Raw genomic sequence first — 22,757 nt, 5'->3', positions numbered from 1 at the left:
ATTTCACCTGACAAAGGTCACCGTTGTTGAGGAGGAGCTAGCCAACAGCACAGCTAGCACAATCACTTCAAACTGAAGATTTCACCTGACAAAGGTCACCGTTGTTGAGGAGGAGCTAGGCAACAGCACAGCTAGCACAATCACTACAAACTGAAGATTTCACCTGACAAAGGTCACCGTTGTTGAGGAGGAGCTAGCCAACATCACAGCTAGTACAATCACTTCAAACTGAAGATTTCACCTGACAAAGGTCACCGTTGTTGAGGAGGAGCTAGCCAACAGCACAGCTAGCACAATCACTTCAAACTGAAGATTTCACCTGACAAAGGTCACCGTTGTTGAGGAGGAGCTAGCCAACAGCACAGCTAGCACAATCACTTCAAACTGAAGATTTCACCTGACAAAGGTCACCGTTGTTGAGGAGGAGCTAGCCAACAGCACAGCTAGCACAATCACTACAAACTGAAGATTTCACCTGACAAAGGTCACCGTTGTTGAGGAGGAGCTAGCCAACAGCACAGCTAGCACAATCACTTCAAACTGAAGATTTCACCTGACAAAGGTCACCGTTGTTGAGGAGGAGCTAGCCAACAGCACAGCTAGCACAATCACTTCAAACTGAAGATTTCACCTGACAAAGGTCACCGTTGTTGAGGAGGAGCTAGCCAACAGCACAGCTAGCACAATCACTTCAAACTGAAGATTTCACCTGACAAAGGTCACCGTTGTTGAGTAGGAGCTAGCCAACAGCACAGCTAGCACAATCACTTCAAACTGAAGATTTCACCTGACAAAGGTCACCGTTGTTGAGGAGGAGCTAGCCAACAGCACAGCTAGCACAATCACTTCAAACTGAAGATTTCACCTGACAAAGGTCACCGTTGTTGAGGAGGAGCTAGCCAACAGCACAGCTAGCACAATCACTTAAAACTGAAGATTTCACCTGACAAAGGTCACCGTTGTTGAGGAGGAGCTAGCCAACAGCACAGCTAGCACAATCACTTCAAACTGAAGATTTCACCTGACAAAGGTCACCGTTGTTGAGGAGGAGCTAGCCAACAGCACAGCTAGCACAATCACTTCAAACTGAAGATTTCACCTGACAAAGGTCACCGTTGTTGAGGAGGAGCTAGCCAACAGCACAGCTAGCACAATCACTTCAAACTGAAGATTTCACCTGACAAAGGTCACCGTTGTTGAGGAGGAGCTAGCCAACAGCACAGCTAGCACAATCACTTCAAACTGAAGCTGGAAAGGCTGCAAACAACCTGCACTTCATTTCGTTTGACCTGTTTGCTATTGACATTTCTTTGCATATATCATTATAAATGATGCTGATTCATGATTTCGACTGGCTGAGTGAAGCTGCCTGCCTGTCTGTTAATTACTATGGGACAGCTGGAGATCGAATCTGAATATTGAAACAATTTTGCAAATGTCAGAGAGACAGCAAGGTTTATACAAATCTATGCTATTGAAAACAAATTGCTAGTCTAGAAGAAAAAAAAACAAGTATTCAACAATGCCATTATATATCCAGTCATAGTCTCTCACACTCAATGAGCTTCTAAGAATTATCCAGCATGGACACCTGGAGAATTCTTAGAACAGAGTGTGAGAGAGATTGGAACTACATAGCTGAGTTTACATGTCCAAGAGCATTGTGTGTCCATGCTGCTATGGCATACTTCATAGAACACTAGCGTCGACCACAGACTCCGAGGTGTGATTGTCGAGACATGGCTTGACCGCGTGCATATGAGCACAGATGCGTAAGAAACATGATGACACACGATGTCAGCGCCAGCCTCCCCTGCAGCTTTCTCACACATTCATGCATCCTGCTCAACACTTCCTCTCCTGGCTGCAACTCAGCATCAAAGGAACAAACAAAAACTGAAATGTTGAATGCTAAGAATCTTAAACGTTTAATTTCGTGGTGCACCGAGGAGAGGCACTAACAAACACTAACAAACTGATAAACAAACGTAGGAAAGGCTCTCGGTTAGCCTTAAACAAGCGTTGGATGAGATTTATCCAGTCTGTGGATAGGCAATTATTTTTATGGTGCGAGCCAGCGACGTTCCTGCTTGTGTCTACTGCCAAACTACAGTGTGTATTTGTTAACTTGATGGAAACTTGTGCCCCTGCCATATCTGATATACCCACAACCCACAATCTGCCAGCAAAACAACAAAACGATTACAACTGTGTACATAAACATACTGCCTGCACTCAGAATTCTTCCTTTGCTTGATAGCCTTACAGCTACCTCAGCAATAGGAAGCGGCAGTAGCACTTTTCTTGATCTTCTATCTACTAACCATCACTGTCAATGAACATAAAGTAACAGTATATCAACATCGTGATACACAAAAACAGATGTTCATCTGACAACTCACTTGAGGTTTAGGTTTCCTCACAGCACGATTGTTATATTTTGCAAACGTTTTGATAGTTCTGAATCAATTATGTGTATAGACATTAAATTCCTTCAAGTATTATAGTTAGCTGCTTTTCAAGCCAGTACTTGTGTATGTTGGCATGTACTAACAGTGATGTTGGATCATTAGGTCATTTGGTGTTTGATATTCCAAAGCTAAACACTTCCACAAGGTAATGGGAAACATTACTATTCCGGGCTCTTAAAAGCTTTGCAAACACCAGCTGTGTATGAGATCTGTGAATACATAGGATCTGCTTCCAGGAGTCAAACTCCATGCTTGTTACAGTAGATACTATGTTGGCATGTATTAACAGTGATGTTTGATCATTAGGTCATTAGGTCATTTCCATGCTTGTTAAAGTAGATACTACCCCCTGGATGCACATTTTCTTGGATATTTTACCCGATGTCTTGTTTCACTATTTACACGTTATTTGTTTACTGGTTATAGATCACATCAAGTCATATGTATTCTGATATTTCAGTTCTCATATTTCGTTTCTGTGACCACATTGATGTAACCTCACAAATAAAACCTTCCTGATATCTAGTTTTTGGTTCTCACAACAACAAAAAATACTTGTTGTAAGAAACAATAAGCTTCTTGCTTCCAGTGTTTCATTTAGGCCGATAAAAGAGAAGACAGAAGACAGTGGTTCGGCCCGTCAAACGGACAGTAAAGGAATGTTTTTTTTTTAAGCTCCAAGTATGGAGAGAGTCGATTCAGAGTGAGGTCTTCTGGGAGATCTGGAGCATCCGTCAGGGGATTCTCTGGATTTACGACCGACCACGCAGAGGGGAGAGAGGGGAGACTGCCAATGTCCTGGTTTGGGTAAGGGAAGGAAGTGGATGTCTGTCTGTTGGACAAAGCTGGACCATTACTCCCTCTCATCAGACCTGGGTTCAAATACTATTTGCTTTCTTTCAAGTAGCTACGGTTTAAGTCAGACGTTTATATACACTTCGGTTGGAGTCATTAAAACTCGTTTTTCAACCACTCAACACATTTCTTGTTAACAAACAATAGTTTTGGCAAGTCAGTTAGGACATCTACTTTGTGCATGACACAAGTCATTTTTCCAACAATTGTTTACAGACATTTGATTTCACTTATCACAATTCCAGTGGGTCAGAAGTTTCCATACACTAAGTTGACTGTGCCTTTAAACAGCTTGGAAAATTCCAGAAAATTATGTCATGGCTTTAGAAGCTTCTGATAGGCTAATTGACATCATTTGAGTCAGTTTAAGGTGTACCTGTGGATGTATTTCAAGGCCTACCTTCAAACTCAGTGCCTCTTTGCTTGACATCATGGGAAAATCAAAATAAATCAGCCAAGACCTCAGAAACAAATGGTAGACCTCCACAAGTCTGGTTCATCCTTGGGAGCAATTTCCAAATGCCTGAAGATACCTAGTTCATCTGTACAAACAATAGTATGCAAGTATATACACCATAGGACCACGCAGCCATCATACTGCTCAGGAACAACAGCAAAGGACCTTGTGAAGATGCTGGAGGAAACAGGTACAAAAGTATCTATATCCACAGTAAAACAAGTCCCATATCGATATAACCTGAAAGGCCGCTCAGCAAGGAAGAAGCCACTGCGCCAAAACCGCCATAAAAAAAGCCAGACTGCACATGGGGACAAAGATCGTACTTTTTGGAGAAATGTCACCTAGTCTGATGAAACAAAAATAGAACTGTTTGGCCAAAATGACCATCGTTATGTTTGGAGGAAAAAGGGGGAGGCTTGCATGCTGAAGACCACCATCCCAACCTTGAAGCACGGGGGTGGCAGCATCATGTCGTGGGGGTGCTTTGCTGCAGGAGAGACTGGTGCACTTCACAAAATAGATGGCATCATGAGGCAGGAAAATTATGTGGATATATTGAAGCAACTCAAGACATCAGTCAGGAAGTTAAAGCAAATGGGTCTTCCAAATGGACAATGACCCCAGGCATACTTCCAAAGTTGTGTCAAAATGGCTTAAGGACAACAACGTCTAAGTATTGGAGTGGCCAACACAAAGCCCTGACATCAATCCTATGGAAAATTTGTGGGCAGAACTGAAAAAGCGTGTGCGAGCAAGGAGGCCTACAAACCTGACTCAGTTACACCAGCACTGTCAGAAGGAATGGGCCAAAATTCACCCAACTTATTGTGAGAAGCTTGTGGAAGGCTACCCAAAACGTTTGACCCAAGTTAAACAATTTAAAGGCAATGCTACCAAATTCTAATTGAGTGTATGTAAACTACTGACCCACCGGGAATGTGATGAAAAAAATAAAAGCTGAAATAAATCATTATCTCTACTATTATTCTGACATTTCACATTCTTAAAATAAACTGGTGATCCTAACTGACCTAAGATGGGGAATTTTACAAGGATTAAATGTCAGGAGTTTTGAAAATCTGAGTTTAAATGTATTTGGCTAAGGTGTATGTAAACTTCAGACTTCAACTGTATATAGTTTGATTTGGCCTGCCTAGAGTGCTGGTTGAGGGCAGAGGAGGGACTCCCAATACCAGGACCATGGTTATGGTGAGGGATTGGCCATTTTTCTGTTGGACAAAGCTTGACTATCGTTCCCTCTCCCCCTCTTCTGTTATACCCTGACCTGGGTTGAAATTCTTTCTAATACCTTTGTTGAACCTGCCTAGAGTGCCAGATGGGCGATTTTAACTTTTGGGACTACTTCCTTGGTTCCATTGCATGAGGCAATGGAGTGGAGTTCACCAGATTAAAACAAATTATATTATCCTATTTTTGGCATATTCAGTGCATATCAAATTGGCAACGGTTGCAATCATTTGCTGTGGGTCTGTGGATTCAGCCAGTCTCCTTTTTTCCAGACTCATAAATTCAGCCAGAGCACTAATGTCTAAAGACAAACTGACCCCACTTATCTTCTAACAGCCAGTGAATTGGTAATTTAATCAAATCAGCTGCAGCAGCGTTCCATACATAAATCAGCCTTCAGACAGTGAAATAAATGTAGACTGTCCATTTTATCTAGGGGAGTAGAGATAGATACACTGTAGTGCCTATACACACAAGCTGAAATATGGCGAAGGGAAAATGTCACTCCTCTAAAGAATGCTGAGGATTCTCTTTGCATAGACTTCAGTTGACAGACATATGGTTTGTTGTCTGCTCTGCTACGTGCGATCCACCCGATTGCGACGATAGAGGGAGCCACCAACATCCACCCGGTAAGAATGTGGTGCAACTCTGTATAAGCACTTGCCCAGCCTCCAAAGTTCTGTATGTCTCTCAGCAGCGGATTCATCCTTATCGTTTCACCCACCTCCAGCTCTGGTAGGTCTCGAGCCATCCAGTCATAGAAGCACTTAGAGAGCTGCTTTCTGTGGTGCAGTTTGTCCGTGACCATGTCGCAGGGCTCAAGTAGCTTGTTAGCTACGGGGATGGTAGTCCTCAGAAGGTGTTGCGCTGGGCTGCTGTCTATGTTTTCGGTGGGTGTTCCTCAACTGTAAGATGGCTTTCCAGGGGTCGTTGCTGTCATGCAAGCCCCTGTGTAATAGGTTTTTTGCAATCTTGACAGCTGACTCTGCTTTGCATTTGCCTTTGGGTGTCTTGGAGAGGTGGTCATGTGGTCAAACGCCCATTCTGAGGCGAAACACTTGAACTTTTTAGTGAATTGTGGGCCATTGTCCGTGCTGACCTTGTCAGGTTGGCCCTGCCTTCCAAACTGCGACCTTCTTCGTCTCTGTAGACAAGTCAGAGTTCAATTTCTCAAAAGTCAGAGTAGTGATCAACAATGACAAGATAGTCCTTTTGTCCGTGGATGAATAAGTCCATGCTGACGATTTGCCAGGCCCTTGTGGGAAGTTTGTGTGACATGATGGTTTCCTTTGGCTGTTCATGAGGGTACTCGTTGCATGTGGTACAGCTGCTGACAAAGTCTTTCATTTCTGCTTGAATGTTTGGCCAGTAGAATGTTTCACATGTCTGGCGGTAGCATGCGTCACCTAAAACTGGAGTGTATGCGGGTAAGCATCTCTGGACGTAGTGATTTGGGGATAATGATCTTCTGACCTCCGAACAAGATGCCATTTTGCACGCTGATCTCATCTCGAAAGGCCCAGTAATCTCTCACTGTGAAAGGTGTCTCCTATTTCAGGTACGGCCAACCTGTGAGGACCATGGACTTCAGTGACTGTAGGTGTTCGTCCTTGTCAGTGTGTTGCCTGATCTGGGCTAGGCAGTGATCTGTCACGTTTAAGTAGTCTGCCTGATTGATTTGTTGAACATCTTGTTGTTCCTGCTGTGGCGAACAGATGGCATGCCGCTGATAGGCAGTGTCTCTGCCTGTACATTGTGCTGTTGCCCTGCTCAGTGTCTCACTAATGTACATATCTGGTCCTGGCTTGTAGATTACCTTCAGGCTGTAGTTTTGCAGAGTCAGGAGCATGCTTTGAAGCCCTTTGGCGCGTTGAGAAGAGATTTACTGAATATATCAATGAGTGGTTTGTGGTCCGTTTCAGCAGTGACCAGCAGGAGAAGACAATGCTGAGGCACTCTTTCTCAATTTGTGCATAGTTTTGTTCGGTGGCGGTGAGTGCTCTCGCTTCAAACGCAACGTGCTGGCCTTCCTGGATAAGGCAGAATACAAGTCCGCTTTGGCTGGAGTTGTTCTGGATTTTGACAGGCTTCGTGACGTCGTAGTAGCGCAACACTGGCATGGAGGAAGCCAGAGATGTCATCTCCTGCACTGCAGTCTCGTGTTTCAAATCAAATCAAATTTTATTTGTCACATGCGCCGAGTAGGACAGTGAAATGCTTACTTACAAGCCCTTAACAACAATGCAGTTTTAAGAAAATACCTAAAAAAAAGTAAGAGAAAGAATAACAAATAATTAGTGAAAGAGCAGCAGTAAATAACAATAGTGGGGCTATATACAGGGGGTACCGGTACAGAGTCAATGTGTGGGGGCACCGGCGTCATGGTAACTGAGGTAATATGTACATGTAGGTAGAGTTATTAAAGTGACTATCCATTGATAATAACAGAGAGTAGCAGCAGCGTAGAAGAGGGGGAAGAATGCAAATAGTCTGGGTTTGGGTAGCCAGTGCCATGGTGTGTCTTTGTCCAGCAATCAGCGCAGAAGCTCATAGACTGCTGATAGGTGTGGCATGAACTTTGCAAGATAGTTTGCAAAGCCGATGAGACGCTGCTCTCCTTTTGCATCAGACGGGTTTGGCATGTCGAGGATCGCTCTGACTTTGTCTGGGTCCGGCTTCAGGCCTTTGGCCGAGAGAATTTGGCCATGGAAGTGGACGTCTTTCACCTTGAACTGCAGCTTCTTCAGGCCAAGGCGCAGCTTAACTGATCGGCAGCGCTCCATCAGTGCCAGGAGCTTCACATCGTGGTCGCGTTCTGCTTTTCGTCTCTGTCACCACCAATGAAGGAATGCATCTCGGGCATCCACCAAGGTGAAAATCCTGGCCATGGGAAGCTTGTAGAGGACATCCTCCAGTGTTGGCATGATGTCGTGGGAGTGTTTCAGTGCTTGGTTCAGATGCTTGGTTCATTGCTTGGTTCATCTTCTCATCTTCTCTGGCTTTTTCACTATGACCATATTGCTGATCCAGTCAGTTGGTTCAGTCATAGAACCGTTGATGTGGCCATCGGCCTCATACTTGTCCAGCTGGGCCTTCAAGGCCACTTTCATTGCAATAGGCACATTGCGAGGAGCACACTAGACTGGAGTGAAGCTCTCATCCAATTCAAAGTGCACCTCCACAGGTACTGATTCAACGGGCCCATTGAATACATTGTCATATCTGCTGAGTAGCTGTTCTTTGGACAGGGGTCCATGCTGGACATGCTCCACGATGTGCAGGTCATTTGCTACGGTGAACTGCATCAGTCCCAGGCATTTGCATGTAGAGTCTGAGAGGAGAGGATGTTGACTGGTTTTCACAATCTCAAACTCCAGCTTGTGTTTGAATAACACATTCGGTCTCAAAGATGTCCATAGAGCTCATTAGTTCTCCTGAGTACAGCTTTAGTCTAGTATCTCTGGGCAAAAGATTTGTCTTTATAGCTTATTACATTGCACGTAGCACAGGAATCCAGGTGACATTTTTGCATCTTGTTGTGTAATCGTAGTGTCACAAACCATTTCTTCCCTCGAGTGTACAGCCCCAACGGATTCGTGCATGTAAATGTCACTTTCACTGAGTGACATCATCAACACAGTTAATCTTGCCCCCACTCCCTCTTCTTTTGCTTTTGAGACACACTTTTGCAAAGTGATTATTGGTTCCACAAGCTCTGTGTGGTTTTTCCATCGGCAGGGCAGTGCTCTTTGCCTCGTGCGTGTGCATTTCCAAAGTATTTGCATGCTATGGGGTGGTCTGTGTCCACCGTTTGATTGGTTTGTCTGAATGTCTGCCTGGCAACAGCGTGAACAGTATCAACGTTGGTGTGTGGGGTTTCGATTTCCATTGCTCTCATTCTCATGTCAGTGACTTCAGCAGTGCAGCACACTTCCATGGCAGTTACTAATGTTAAGCCTCTCACTCTTAGTAGATGCCGGCACGCGTCCTCATTTGAAATTCCCAGGAATATTTGTCACGAATCAGTTCATCTTTCAATCCCTCATATTCACAAGTAGCGTATCTTTCTCTCAAACGGGTTACACAGTTGTGTACTGACTCACCCTCTTCCTGTTTGCAGCTTCCAGAAACAAACTGCTCGTAAATGACGTTCCTGGTGGGTTTGAAGTAATTCTCCAATGCATCCAGTGTGGCCATCACCCTGTTGTTGTGCTGTGAGGGCGAGATTGTGCCGGTAGATAGGCCTGCATTCGCTGCCCATTAAGCTCCTCAGAGTTGCCGCTTGGACCTCGTTGGGTTTCTCATGTAGACCGGTCGCCAGCGCATAGTCCTCGAATTCATCCCTGAAGTTGTCCCAATTAGTATTCCAGTCCCCTGTGAGAACCATGGGATTTGGTGGCGGAATGTTCGCTGCCACAGCGATGGAATAGGAGATCTCTTTGCCGTCAGCCATCGAGGTAGGTAGTGATGCTAGCTAGCCAGCTAACAACGAGTTGATCAGTGGTGTGACTAACGTTAGCAGTAAGAAACGGCCTGTGTTCACATATGGAACGTAACTACTGTAACTTAACTACTGTAATATTTGTGTTGTGGAGAAATGACCAGGCAGGAGACGGGAGTACAATTAGTTTAGTTTAGTCAAAACCTCTCGTGCTCTACAGCCCCCGGCACAATAGTGTGCATGTGCATTTCCTGTTAGGTGTAGTAACATAACACTGTCGTAATACATTACTGCTTAGTAACAGCACAGTAACTCATATAAACAGATGTAGATCACAGATACTACAGCTACAAAAATAACAAACGTGTGGGTTTCGAGACACTTCTGATACCATGTTCCAGTACGATATATTGGAGAAAAGAATAAAGACAGACACAAATGTCAAGTTCAATAGCCTTCTTCAAGCATTGTATAAGTCCCTACATACGGGGTCCGGGGGAACAGCCCAGCTAGTCGATTACAGCCCAGCTAGTCGATTAACAATTGTAGCCTAGTCTAGTAAGTTGACCATGTGTGTTAAGGTGACCATCCCGTTTTTTCCCCGGGACAGTTTCAGCCCCATTTCAGGTGTCCAAACTTTTCAGGCTACAACAAAAAGGTACATTTGTCAGCAAAACGCATCAATTAATGCAGGCCTAATCAATGGCAATCGCTGTCAGTAGGCATACTTTTTGGTGTTTTGTAACAGATGTCTATTTCCATTCATTAAATGGCGCAGGAACATGGACAGGTTGCCTACTTTTTTAAAGGGATTTGTTTGACAATCAAATGAAAATACCATGACTGGTGTTCACGCCACAATTAAAGGTAATAATTGTTCACAGTTTAAATTACGTCTTTATTATTAGGCCCATAAAAAAAGTATTTGCAAAGCTCTTGCTTTCAACATAGAGTCCACCCTCCCCCATGAATGTCATGGTGTAATGTGCGTGTGTGTGTGTGTGTGTGTGTGTGTGTGTGTGTGTGTGTGTGTGTGTGTGTGTGTGTGTGTGTGTGTGTGTGTGTTTTCAAGTGTCCAGAGTAAGTTGACTTGTTCCAGTCCCACACACCTCTGATTGAAGCCAGATGAGCTCTCCTCCAGGTCCTAAACCAAACACCTGCACTCCCATCTCTGTTAGCGTTAGGTTTAAATGCTGCCACCGCAGTAACCAGATGTGGGCCCCTGAGCCATGCTGGAACAGCTCTCCTAGTACAACATGAGAATTGTCAGTATGGTCCCAACCAGTATGCTCCTGCCCAGCCCCTCTCGTTCATAAACAATCAGGCAGCTCACAGAGGGGTACAAGGCCATAGACGAGACCAATACTCAGGAAGAGTAGCTAGGAACCATTAAACAAAGCTCCTCACACGGTTATTATTCCAAGAAGGGGAGGTGTCAAATTAAAAATACAAATAAACGTTATTTGTCACACGCTTTGAAAACAACAGGTGTAGACTAACAGTGAAATGCTTACTTACAGAGAGAAAGGAAATAGAGAAATAATAGAAAAGTAAAACCTGTAAAAATAAATGTAATAATAAATGCAGAATGAGTGACGATAACTTGGCTCTGTACATGGGGTACCAGTACCGAGTCGATGTGAGGGCATGTATGGAAGACGTTTTGCAGCAGAATGAGTGACGATAACTTGGCTATGTACATGGGGTACCAGTACCGAGTCGATGTGAGGGCATGTATGGAAGACGTTTTGCAGCAGAATGAGTGACGATAACTTGGCTCTGTACATGGGGTACCAGTACCGAGTCGATGTGAGGGCATGTATGGAAGACGTTTTGCAGCAGAATGAGTGACGATAACTTGGCTATGTACATGGGGTACCAGTACCGAGTCGATGTGAGGGCATGTATGGAAGACGTTTTGCAGCAGAATGAGTGACGATAACTTGGCTATGTACATGGGGTACCAGTACCGAGTCGATGTGAGGGCATGTATGGAAGACGTTTTGCAGCAGAATGAGTGACGATAACTTGGCTATGTACATGGGGTACCAGTACCGAGTCGATGTGAGGGCATGTATGGAAGACGTTTTGCAGCAGAATGAGTGACGATAACTTGGCTATGTACATGGGGTACCAGTACCGAGTCGATGTGAGGGCATGTATGGAAGACGTTTTGCAGCAGAATGAGTGACGATAACTTGGCTATGTACATGGGGTACCAGTACCGAGTCGATGTGAGGGCATGTATGGAAGACGTTTTGCAGCAGAATGAGTGACGATAACTTGGCTATGTACATGGGGTACCAGTACCGAGTCGATGTGAGGGCATGTATGGAAGACGTTTTGCAGCAGAATGAGTGACGATAACTTGGCTATGTACATGGGGTACCAGTACCGAGTCGATGTGAGGGCATGTATGGAAGACGTTTTGCAGCAGAATGAGTGACGATAACTTGGCTATGTACATGGGGTACCAGTACCGAGTCGATGTGAGGGCATGTATGGAAGACGTTTTGCAGCAGAATGAGTGACGATAACTTGGCTATGTACATGGGGTACCAGTACCGAGTCGATGTGAGGGCATGTATGGAAGACGTTTTGCAGCAGAATGAGTGACGATAACTTGGCTATGTACATGGGGTACCAGTACCGAGTCGATGTGAGGGCATGTATGGAAGACGTTTTCCCACTACTATAGCTGTGGCTGTGTTCCATCTGGACTATAGCAGTCTCGGGTCAGTTTCATTAGAGCATGGAATGGAAAACGTTTTGCAGCAGAATGAGCATTTCTAGCTCTCCCCAGGCTGTAATGCAAGGACTGAGGCTGCCTGGGTGTGTAGTAGGTGGTCAGTGGGGATGGGACCCAGAGGTTACAGGGAAACTCTTAGTCCGTGTCCCTTTCCCAAATGGCTATTCTCTATTCTTTATATAGTGTACTACTTTTGACCAGGGCCCATGGGGAATAGGGTGCCATTTGGGACTCAGCCTTGGTGTGATGTGATAGCTGCTAATGTGAGCCTCTATCTCCAGCTGCATATCTAACTCAATTCTCTAATGATGGTCACGGGCCTGCATCACATGTGAGCGTAGGAATCTGAGAGTCAGAGTTGGCTTTACAGAAACAGAGGAGCGTTTCAGGGTTTCAGACCCAGTTCCAGGTTGTGTCCCAAATGGCACCGTCTTCCCTATATAGTGCACTACATTTGACCAAGGCCCATAGGGCTCTGGTCAAAAGTAGGGCACAATATAAGGAACATATACAGTAGGTGCCAGGGAGGCAGGCCCAGTCTCCAATATGTTGTTGGTACTTTCCTCCCTTTTTGCACTACAAGAACATGACCGGAGAAGTTAATTCAGTACTGCTGGATTTATAACGGAGTGCTCAGTCACTGAGGGACTTCCCAATACCAGTAACAGGCATATCTATTTCCAAAATGTTCAATAATTGGTCTTCACTGGCAGTGTCAGAAACACCACACCTGGTTGCATGACATGAGGTCTGGCTGTGGACTAACACCACACAGGAACTTCATTTAATTCACTTCAGATTATTTATTGGAGGTGTGTTCCCAATTTTTCCCAGTTATCATACACAGTAAACGGTTTGTACTCGAAAATACAGGCCATCAACATTTTGGCAACAAAAAAAAAGAATGCGTATTATATCAATATTCTTCCCTAAGACATAATAACAGTTAATAAGAACCAGTTCTAGAGGCTACACTCATACAGGTTCACTGTTTCTCACAGTCAGTTGCACCACTGACTCAACTGCTCAATTAGGCACCGCACTATCTACCAAGAGAGTTTTCATCTATATTCTTTGTAGCTGTCTATTTACCACCACAAACCGATGCTGGCACTAAGACCGCACTCAATGAGCAAACAGGAAAACGCTCATCCAGAGGCGGTGCTACTAGTGGCCTTGGACTTTAATGCAGGGAAACCTAAATCCGTTTTACCTCATTTCTACCAGCATGTTAAAATGTGCAACCAGATGGGAAAAAAACTCTAGACCAGCTTTACTCCACACACAAAGACACGTACAAAGCCCTCCCTCACCCTCCATTTGGCAAATCTGACCATAATTATATCCTCCTGATTCATGCTTACAAGCAAAAACTAATGCAGGAAGCACCAGTGACTGGGTCAATAAGATAGTGGTTAAATGAAATATGTTCCGGGATTCTTCCGATAGCATTGAGGGGTACACCACATCAGTCACTAGCTTCATCAATAAGTACATCAATGACGTCGTCCCCATAGTGACTGTATGTATATGCCCAAACCAGAAGCCATGGATTACAGGCAACATCCAAACTGAGCTAAAGGGTACAGCTGCCGCTTTCAAGGAGTGGCAGCTGAACCCGCTGGTGAACTGTGGCAGGGCTTGCAAACTATTACAGACTACAAAGGGAAACACAGCCGCGAGCTGCCCATTGACACGAGCCTACCAGATGAACTAAATTACTTCTATGCTCGCTTCGAGGCAAGTAACACTGAAACATGCATGAGAGCATCCGCTGTTCCGGACGACTGTGTGATCACGCTCTACGTAGCCGATGTGAGTAAGACTTTCAAACAGGTCAACATTCACAAGAACTCAGGGCCAGACGGATTACCAGGACGTGTACTCCGAGCATGCTCTGACCAACTGGCAAGTGTCTTCAGTGACATTTTCAACCTCGCCCTGTCCGAGTCTGTAATACCAACATCTTCCAAGCAGACCACCATAGTCCCTGTGCCAAAAGAACACTAAGGTAACCTGCCTAAATGACTACCGACCCGTGGCACTCACGTCTGTTGCCAAGAAGGGCTTTGAAAGGCTGGTCATAGCTCACATCAACACCATTATCCCAGAAACCCTAGACCCACTCCGATTTGCATACCGGCCCAACAGATCCACAGATGATGCAATCTCTGTTGCACTCCACACTGGCCTTTCACACCTGGACAAAAGGAACACATATGTGAGAATGCTATTCATTGACTATAGCTCAGTGTTCAACACCATAGTTCCCGCAAACCTCATCACTAAGCTAAGGACCCTGGGACTAAACACCTCCCTGTGCAACTGGATACTGGACTTCCTGACGGGCAGCCCCCGGGTGGTAAAGGGAGGTAACGACACATCCGCCAAGTGGATCTTCAACACGTGGGCCCCTCAGGGGTGTGTGCTCAGTCCCCTCCTGTACTCTCTGTTCACTCATGACTGCATGGCTAGGCACGACTCCAACACCATCATTAAGTTTGCCGATGACACAACAGTGGTAGACCTGATCACTGACAACAATGAGACAGCCTATAGGGAGGAGGTCAGAGACCTGGTCGTGTGGTGCCAGGACAACAACCTCTCCCTAAATGTGATCAAGACAAAGGAGATGATTGTGGACTACAGGAAAAGGAGAACCGAGCACGCCCCCATTCTCATCGATGGGGCTGTAGTGGAGCAGGTTGAGAGCTTCAAGTTCCTTGGTGCCCACATCACCAACAAACTGTCACACCAAGACAGTTGTGAAGAGGGCACGACAAAACCTATTCCCCCTCAGGAGACTTGGATTTGGCATAGGTCCTCAGATCCTCATAAGGATATTATACAGCTGCACCATAGGAGCATCACTGCCTAGTATGGCAACTGCCAAGGGACGTTTTCCTTTAGGACATAATCAAGTTATGATTTAATTATGTGTATGTGTAATTCTGTGTGATTAGTTAGGTATTTAGTAAATAAATAATTAAACCCAATTTTGTATTGCTGATTCAACTTGTTAGCCAGGGTCCGTGCATATAAACAAGAATTTGCAACTTTCAGATGAGACTGAATTAAGGTGACGATTAATATTGACTGCTATTGATGTAAAATATTACGAGGTCTTTAAGAGTTTATTCGGAAGATGACAGCTCAATAAATATTATTTTGTGGTGCCCCGACTCTCTAGTTAATTACATTTACATGATTAGCTCAATCAGGTAATATTAATTACGGAGAAATTATTTTACAGCATAGCATGTCATATCACTTAATCCGGCATAGCCAAAGACACAACAACATATTACCTCAATTACCTAGATTAACCGGTGCCCCTTCACTTTACTGCTGCTCTTTATTTTTTATTAGTTTTATTTCAGATTTTTTGTAGCTATTTTTTCTTAAAACTGGATTGTTGGTTAATGGCTTGTATGGAAGCATTTCGCTGTAAGGTCTACACCAGATGTATTTGGCGCATGTGACAAATACAATTTGATTTGACTTGATCTGATCATCACTCATGATGACTTAACTTCTGTGTCCAGATTTACAGGTAGCGTTGTTCTCTCTTAAAATGTCCCAAACAGAGCTGAAAGAATTAGGGTCTAATTGCAGTGGATTCCCATAGTTAGACATGGGAAGGAATAGGATATGCGTACATGTCCCACTATCATATTCACCAGAGAAACATTTATACCGGCCGAAAAGGACCATTTCAAAACCGTTAGATTCTGAGGTCTATTCTAATAAACCATGGCAGTGCACGTGATGAACTTGCTTAACCTTCAGGTTAAAAAGGGGTCAATCCAATCCAAAAGTCACTTACAACTAATGGATGCTTTAATGGGTCACGATTACTCATAAATAATATAGAACACCTAATGATTTGTGCCCGTCGGATGCGCACAATAGAACCTAGACCATGTAAGGTAAACCATGCGCGCACGGCACGATGGACTGTTCGCTTGTAATAACATGCATATTCGAGTAAAGCTCACTTACCGAGTGCTGTCGTTAATTTAATATACTGCATTCGCCCGAGCATCTTGGTATCATCGGTCTCCAGGGCGACAGGAGCGGTATTCTTCGACCCTTCCCGTCTGACGCGCAATATTCAACTGAAGACAGATCTCTCTAGAGGCGCGAGGGGTGACTGAACTACTCTGAGAATTCGCCTGACATTTCCTGTATTCTAGCATCTGCGTTTGAAGTACAAGAGGAACCCTGTAAGTGCCACTAAACCTAAACTTATTCCGTTTAAAAAAATAAGTGTTATTCTTCTGTTCAGTGGCACGTCACCGCTCCATATCCTCTGCTGCTGCGTAGGCTACTGCGTGGAGTGGACCGGGCAGGGAGAACAAGTTTGTGGGAGTTGGCTTGCCAAGCCAACCCATGGGCAAATCTTATCCTGCAAAAAAAACTATGACAGCGAGGTCTGACTCTGTATATAAGAGTAGTTACTTTGGAATGGGGAATCACCACCAATCCAAATCACCACCATTAGTGTTATCCATAGCCAATATATAATTCAAAAGACATTTCCTTGCCAGGTCTTGTAAAGTGATGAAAAAAATTGCAGGTGATTTCAACCTTTCTATAAACTTGACAGTAAGAAAAGCAATGGAGCTCACATGATGGAACCATGTCACTCAAAATATTTTGCCAGCTATAATCATCCTTCAGTCATGCTTTGGTTTGGTTTTGAGGAAATAGCTCTATCATTGTTGTTTAAAGAACATCACATTTACCACCACCTCATCGATAAACACAATCTGGACGAATAACCATTTCTGTACTTTCTGAGCTGCAATTACAGGATAACATTAGCTTTAGATTCAGGTGTTGGGGCGTGCTCCTGGCTTATGGAGTTATGACTAGCATGTACACAGTATGGTTGACTTTCACAACCCTACTGACAGTTAATTCACTACACCTGTTCTGGAGAAGAGAGTTTAAAAAAATTATATAATAATATATGACATTTAGCAGATGCTTTTGTCCAAAGCAATTTACAGTCATGCGTGCACATATTTTACATGGTAGACAGGGAACAACATCCATAAAGTAGTGGTATGAGGGGTTTGGGATTAGCCTGGAACCCAAACTGATATGTTCTGTTTTGGAGTATATCAGTTTGGATTCCAGGCGAGATTGTGATTACCTCCTGTTGTTAAAATCTCATAAGAGAACATGCAGCCGCAGAAACAGTAGAAGTGGCAACCTTCAACTCACCACTGACCCATCGCCATTGTTGACATTCTTCTTGTTAGCCCTCTTTTTCCAGAAGGTTTCCATTTCAAATTGAGACAGATTGAGACTGTGTTTGGATACTGGTTACATGAGATGTGTTCCTATTATTTTGACCTGTCATTTTCCATTTGGGAGGTAATACCTTAGCAGATAGCTACCCGTCTCTGTTTCTACAATCACTCAGTGGCATGAACACTATGTGTCCATTTCAGTACCGTGTAATAAATATGTCTAGATGTTTCGTACACACAGGATGTCATTCGCTGGAGGTTCTCTGCATCTGTTAGTTAACACGTTACAGATGACTGTTATTTACTGTTCATGGATTCTGTGACCCAAACACATGCACTCAAGCATACACACACACACACAAGACACACACATGCATACAAGGTACAAGCACATGTGCATGCACAGCACGCACACACACACACACACACACACACACACACACACACACACACACACACACACACACACACACACACACACACACACACACACACAGACAAAAGTATTTCCTGTGTCTTCAGCCCGCCAGATATCTTCCATGACTACATTTTAAGAAAGACACTGATTAGTGTTCATGTTGTCCCCTTCCCTTCCCACTGTCACTGCCTGTTGATGGCAGAATGGAGAATGTGGATCGTGGTATAGGAGGTGTACATGCTACAGGCGGCTTATCGACGATGCATATCCTGAGCAAATCCTTTGAAATGAATTGAATTATTTTGGTTTGTGTGACATAGCAATATTGGTCATCGAATTAGCCAAAAGCCACAGAAACAATATGCTTATTATCTCTGAACAACTAGGACTCGGTTACATACAAGGAATCTGTACATTATATACACTACATGACCAAAAGTATGTGGAGACCTGCTCGTCAAACATCTCATTCCAAAAGTCACGGGCGTTAATATAGAGTTGGTCCCGCCTTTGCTGCTATGACAACCTCCACTCTTCAGGTTTTCCTCAAAGAATTTTGGACCACTGTTGCGGGGAATTGCTTCCATTTCAGCCGCAAGAGTGTTAGTGAGGTCGGGCACTGGTGTTGGGCGATTAGGCCTGGCTCGCAGTCGGCGTCCCAATTCATCCCAAAGGTTCACAGAGCAGGCCAGTCAAGTTCTTGCACACCGATCTCGATAAACCATTTCTGTAGGGACCTCGCTTTATGCACAGGGGCATTGTCATACTAAAACAGGAAAGGGCCTTGCCACAAAGTTGGAAGCACAGAATTGTCTAGAATGTCATTGTATGCTGTAGCGTTAAGATTTCCCTTCACTGGAACTAAGGGGCCTAACCCGAACCATGAAAAACAGGGGGTACCAGTACCGAGTCAATGTGCGGGGGTACAGGTTAGTTGAGGTTACGCCATCCAGCCGCCACTTTGTTTTGGAGCTATTTATGGTTATATGTTTACAATGTTCTCTTGACATATCCCCAAATTACAAATGTTCCCATCCATTCCCATGTTAGACTGTTAGACACCAATGATCTGATTGTCAAAGAAAAGCTTTGAAGCTGTCATTTGGTGGTGAGTTAATAGCTGATTATACTAGCCTGTTACGGAAGAAGTCAATCAGAATCTCACTCATAAAACAATAAACTCATAGTTAATGTGAATAACTAAAGACGGAAGATAGATAGAGCAGAGGAAGTTCCCTTCTCTGAATCAAATAATCTAATTAGCCATGACAAGGAAGAAGAAGAGACAGTAAGAAGTCTGCTTTCTAAGAGTCTATTCATTCATTTTAAAAAATTGATTTACTGCTTTCATGTCTCTCTTTCATGTCTCTCTCTCTGACCGTTGTTGAAAACCCGCCATCCACTCCCTGTTACAGGCGAATAGCACAGCTAGCGAAACCCTGTTCAGCTCAAGGTGGATGTTGAGTCACTGACCTTTTTACTACACAGGGGACATGGATGGTAAAGACTTCAAACTACGTTCTGACAACTCAGTATGAAATAAAGCAGAGAGATTCCTACTGAATGTCCTTTGCGACTATTTCCAGATCAGATTTGTTTTCACCTTTGAACTTTTAGGAACGTTATTTAGACAGTTTGTTTGAAACGCACTTTTCAAACAAAAATAAACAGGAAACATCTTTTAGGGAATGAATCGCCAACATCACTCTACGAGACAAGCAATACCTACAGTATGGGAGAATACTGATCATTGACTACAGCTCAGTGTTCAAGACCAGAGTGCCCTCCAAGCTCGTCACCAAGCTCGGGACCCTGGGACTGAACATCTCCCTCTCTCTGCAACTGGATCTTGAAGGGCTGACCCCAGGTGGTGAGAGTAGGCAACCACACCTCCACCACGCTGACCCTCAACAAGGGACCCCTCCTGGGTTGTGTGCTTAGCCCCCTCCTGTACTCCCTGTTTACACATGACTGTGTTGCCATGCACAACTACATCATCAAGTTTGCTGGTGACTCTACGGTGGTAGGCCTGATCACAAACGGCGACAAGACAGCCCACAGGGAGGAGGTCAGAGACCTGGCAGTGTGGTGCTAGGACAACAACCTTTCCCTCACCATCAGCAAGCCCAAGGAGCTGATCTTGGGCTACAGGAAACGGGGGTGCACACCTCCATCCACATCACTGAGGACTTAACATGGTCCTCTCACACCAGCACATTCCTGAAGAAGACACGGCAGAGACTCTTCTCCCTCAGGAGGCTGAAAAGATTTGACATGTACCCTCAGATCCTCACGAACTGCTACACCATCGAGAGCATCCTGACTAGTTGTATCACCGTCTGGTATGAGAACTCCACCGCCCTTGACCGGAAGGTCCTACAGAGGGAGGTGTGGACTGCCCAGCACATCCCGGGGGCAACATCCAAGCCATCCAGGACATACATGCCTATGTATAAACCTACACAAGGTGCTATCTAGAACCTAAAAGGGTTATTTGGCTGTCCCCATGTCCCTTTGAATAACCCTTTTTGGTTCAAGGTAGAAACATTTTGGCTTCAGGTAGAACCCTTTTTTTACCTGGAACTAACAAGGGTTCTCCTATGAGGACAGCCGAATAACCCTTTTTGGTTCAAGGTAGAAACATTTTGGCTTCAGGTAGAACCCTCTTTTTACCTGGAACTAACAAGGGTTCTCCTATGAGGACAGCCGAATAACCCTTTTTGGTTCAAGGTAGAAACATTTTGGCTTCAGGTAGAACCCTCTTTTTACCTGGAACTATCAAGGGTTCTCCTATGAGGACAGCCGAATAACCCTTTTTGGTTCAAGGTAGAAACATTTTGGCTTCAGGTAGAACCCTCTTTTTACCTGGAACTAACAAGGGTTCTCCTATGAGGACAGCTGAATAACCCTTTTTGGTTCAAGGTAGAAACATTTTGGCTTCAGGTAGAACCCTCTTTTTACCTGGAACTAACAAGGGTTCTCCTATGAGGACAGCCGAATAACCCTTTTTGGTTCAAGGTAGAAACATTTTGGCTTCAGGTAGAACCCTCTTTTTACCTGGAACTAACAAGGGTTCTCCTATGAGGACAGCCGAATAACCCTTTTTGGTTCAAGGTAGAAACATTTTGGCTTCAGGTAGAACCCTCTTTTTACCTGGAACTAACAAGGGTTCTCCTATGAGGACAGCCGAATAACCCTTTTTGGTTCAAGGTAGAAACATTTTGGCTTCAGGTAGAACCCTCTTTTTACCTGGAACTAACAAGGGTTCTCCTATGAGGACAGCCGAATAACCCTTTTTGGTTCAAGGTAGAAACATTTTGGCTTCAGGTAGAACCCTCTTTTTACCTGGAACTATCAAGGGTTCTCCTATGAGGACAGCCGAATAACCCTTTTTGGTTCAAGGTAGAAACATTTTGGCTTCAGGTAGAACCCTCTTTTTACCTGGAACTAACAAGGGTTCTCCTATGAGGACAGCCGAATAACCCTTTTTGGTTCAAGGTAGAAACATTTTGGCTTCAGGTAGAACCCTCTTTTTACCTGGAACTATCAAGGGTTCTCCTATGAGGACAGCCGAATAACCCTTTTTGGTTCAAGGTAGAAACATTTTGGCTTCAGGTAGAACCCTCTTTTTACCTGGAACTAACAAGGGTTCTCCTATGAGGACAGCTGAATAACCCTTTTTGGTTCAAGGTAGAAACATTTTGGCTTCAGGTAGAACCCTCTTTTTACCTGGAACTAACAAGGGTTCTCCTATGAGGACAGCCGAATAACCCTTTTTGGTTCAAGGTAGAAACATTTTGGCTTCAGGTAGAACCCTCTTTTTACCTGGAACTAACAAGGGTTCTCCTATGAGGACAGCCGAATAACCCTTTTTGGTTCAAGGTAGAAACATTTTGGCTTCAGGTAGAACCCTCTTTTTACCTGGAACTAACAAGGGTTCTCCTATGAGGACAGCCGAATAACCCTTTTTGGTTCAAGGTAGAAACATTTTGGCTTCAGGTAGAACCCTCTTTTTACCTGGAACTAACAAGGGTTCTCCTATGAGGACAGCCGAATAACCCTTTTGAACCTTTTTCTAAGAGTGTACATCAACCACTCCAGTACCACTGCACATTGAATAAGGTACTGGCACTGGCCTGTATATACTAAAACATGTCGTACTTACAGATTTTTTTTCTATTATTATAGTTTTTTTATGATATTTTCTATTCTTATTATTGTCACTGCATTGTTGGGAAAGAGCTCACAAGGTAAGAATTTGAATGTGCTGTTTTAAACCTGTTGTATCCTGTGCACGTGGCAAATAAACTTTGAAACTTGAATCTTTTCTGGGTTTGATGAGACACAACCTTATCCTGGCCACTTAGGGCCATGTAACTCTGGTTCCCCCATGTACCTTCCTGAAGCCCCTGGATGCCCTATCTTCCCCTCTGTCCTAATGGCCATGCCTAGGCCATCAGGGTGCCCTGGCCTTTTGGCTCTGTCAACAATGGCTCAAAGCTGGAGGTTACAGCAAGGTCATAACCTCTCTCCCATGGTCCAGTTACTTTTGGTGTTGTTAAACATATTTTCTCTGTGATCCGTTTACCGTTGACATATTTGATGGGGCTAAACTGTATTGTTGTGAAGGGAGAGTTCAAAGGTTAGAAGCCATTATGTAATTCAATGCACTACATGGTGAACTTAGATCTGAAAAGCAGAGTCAAAAGTGAACTCTCTGTTTTTATGAAGGCTACTTCTACCGGCGCCTGTAAATTAAAAAAAAATAATAATAATCAGCTCCTGCAATAATTTGTTGTTCCCTCAGTAAGTGGCGTGAACCATTACAATTGTAATGAATGCCAAGCTACA

General features: G+C 44.2%; 1 protein-coding gene across 1 annotated transcript in view; it reads right to left on the bottom strand.

Moving 5' to 3' along the window:
- Positions 1–16,571, bottom strand: part of itga1 (integrin, alpha 1) — a 108,335-nt gene extending 91,764 nt beyond the window's left edge. The window contains exon 1 of the mRNA XM_031802717.1: positions 16,230–16,571. Within this exon, the coding sequence (XP_031658577.1) occupies positions 16,230–16,272 (43 nt within the window). The 5' untranslated portion in view covers positions 16,273–16,571. The remainder of the gene's footprint in view (positions 1–16,229) is intronic.
- Between the last annotated feature and the right edge of the window lie 6,186 nt (positions 16,572–22,757).

This window comes from Oncorhynchus kisutch, linkage group LG23 (assembly GCF_002021735.2).
Source record: "Oncorhynchus kisutch isolate 150728-3 linkage group LG23, Okis_V2, whole genome shotgun sequence".
Classification (NCBI taxonomy): domain Eukaryota; kingdom Metazoa; phylum Chordata; class Actinopteri; order Salmoniformes; family Salmonidae; genus Oncorhynchus; species Oncorhynchus kisutch.
Note: the sequence above shows the minus strand (reverse complement) of the source record. Positions and strands in the feature narration are given on the sequence as shown.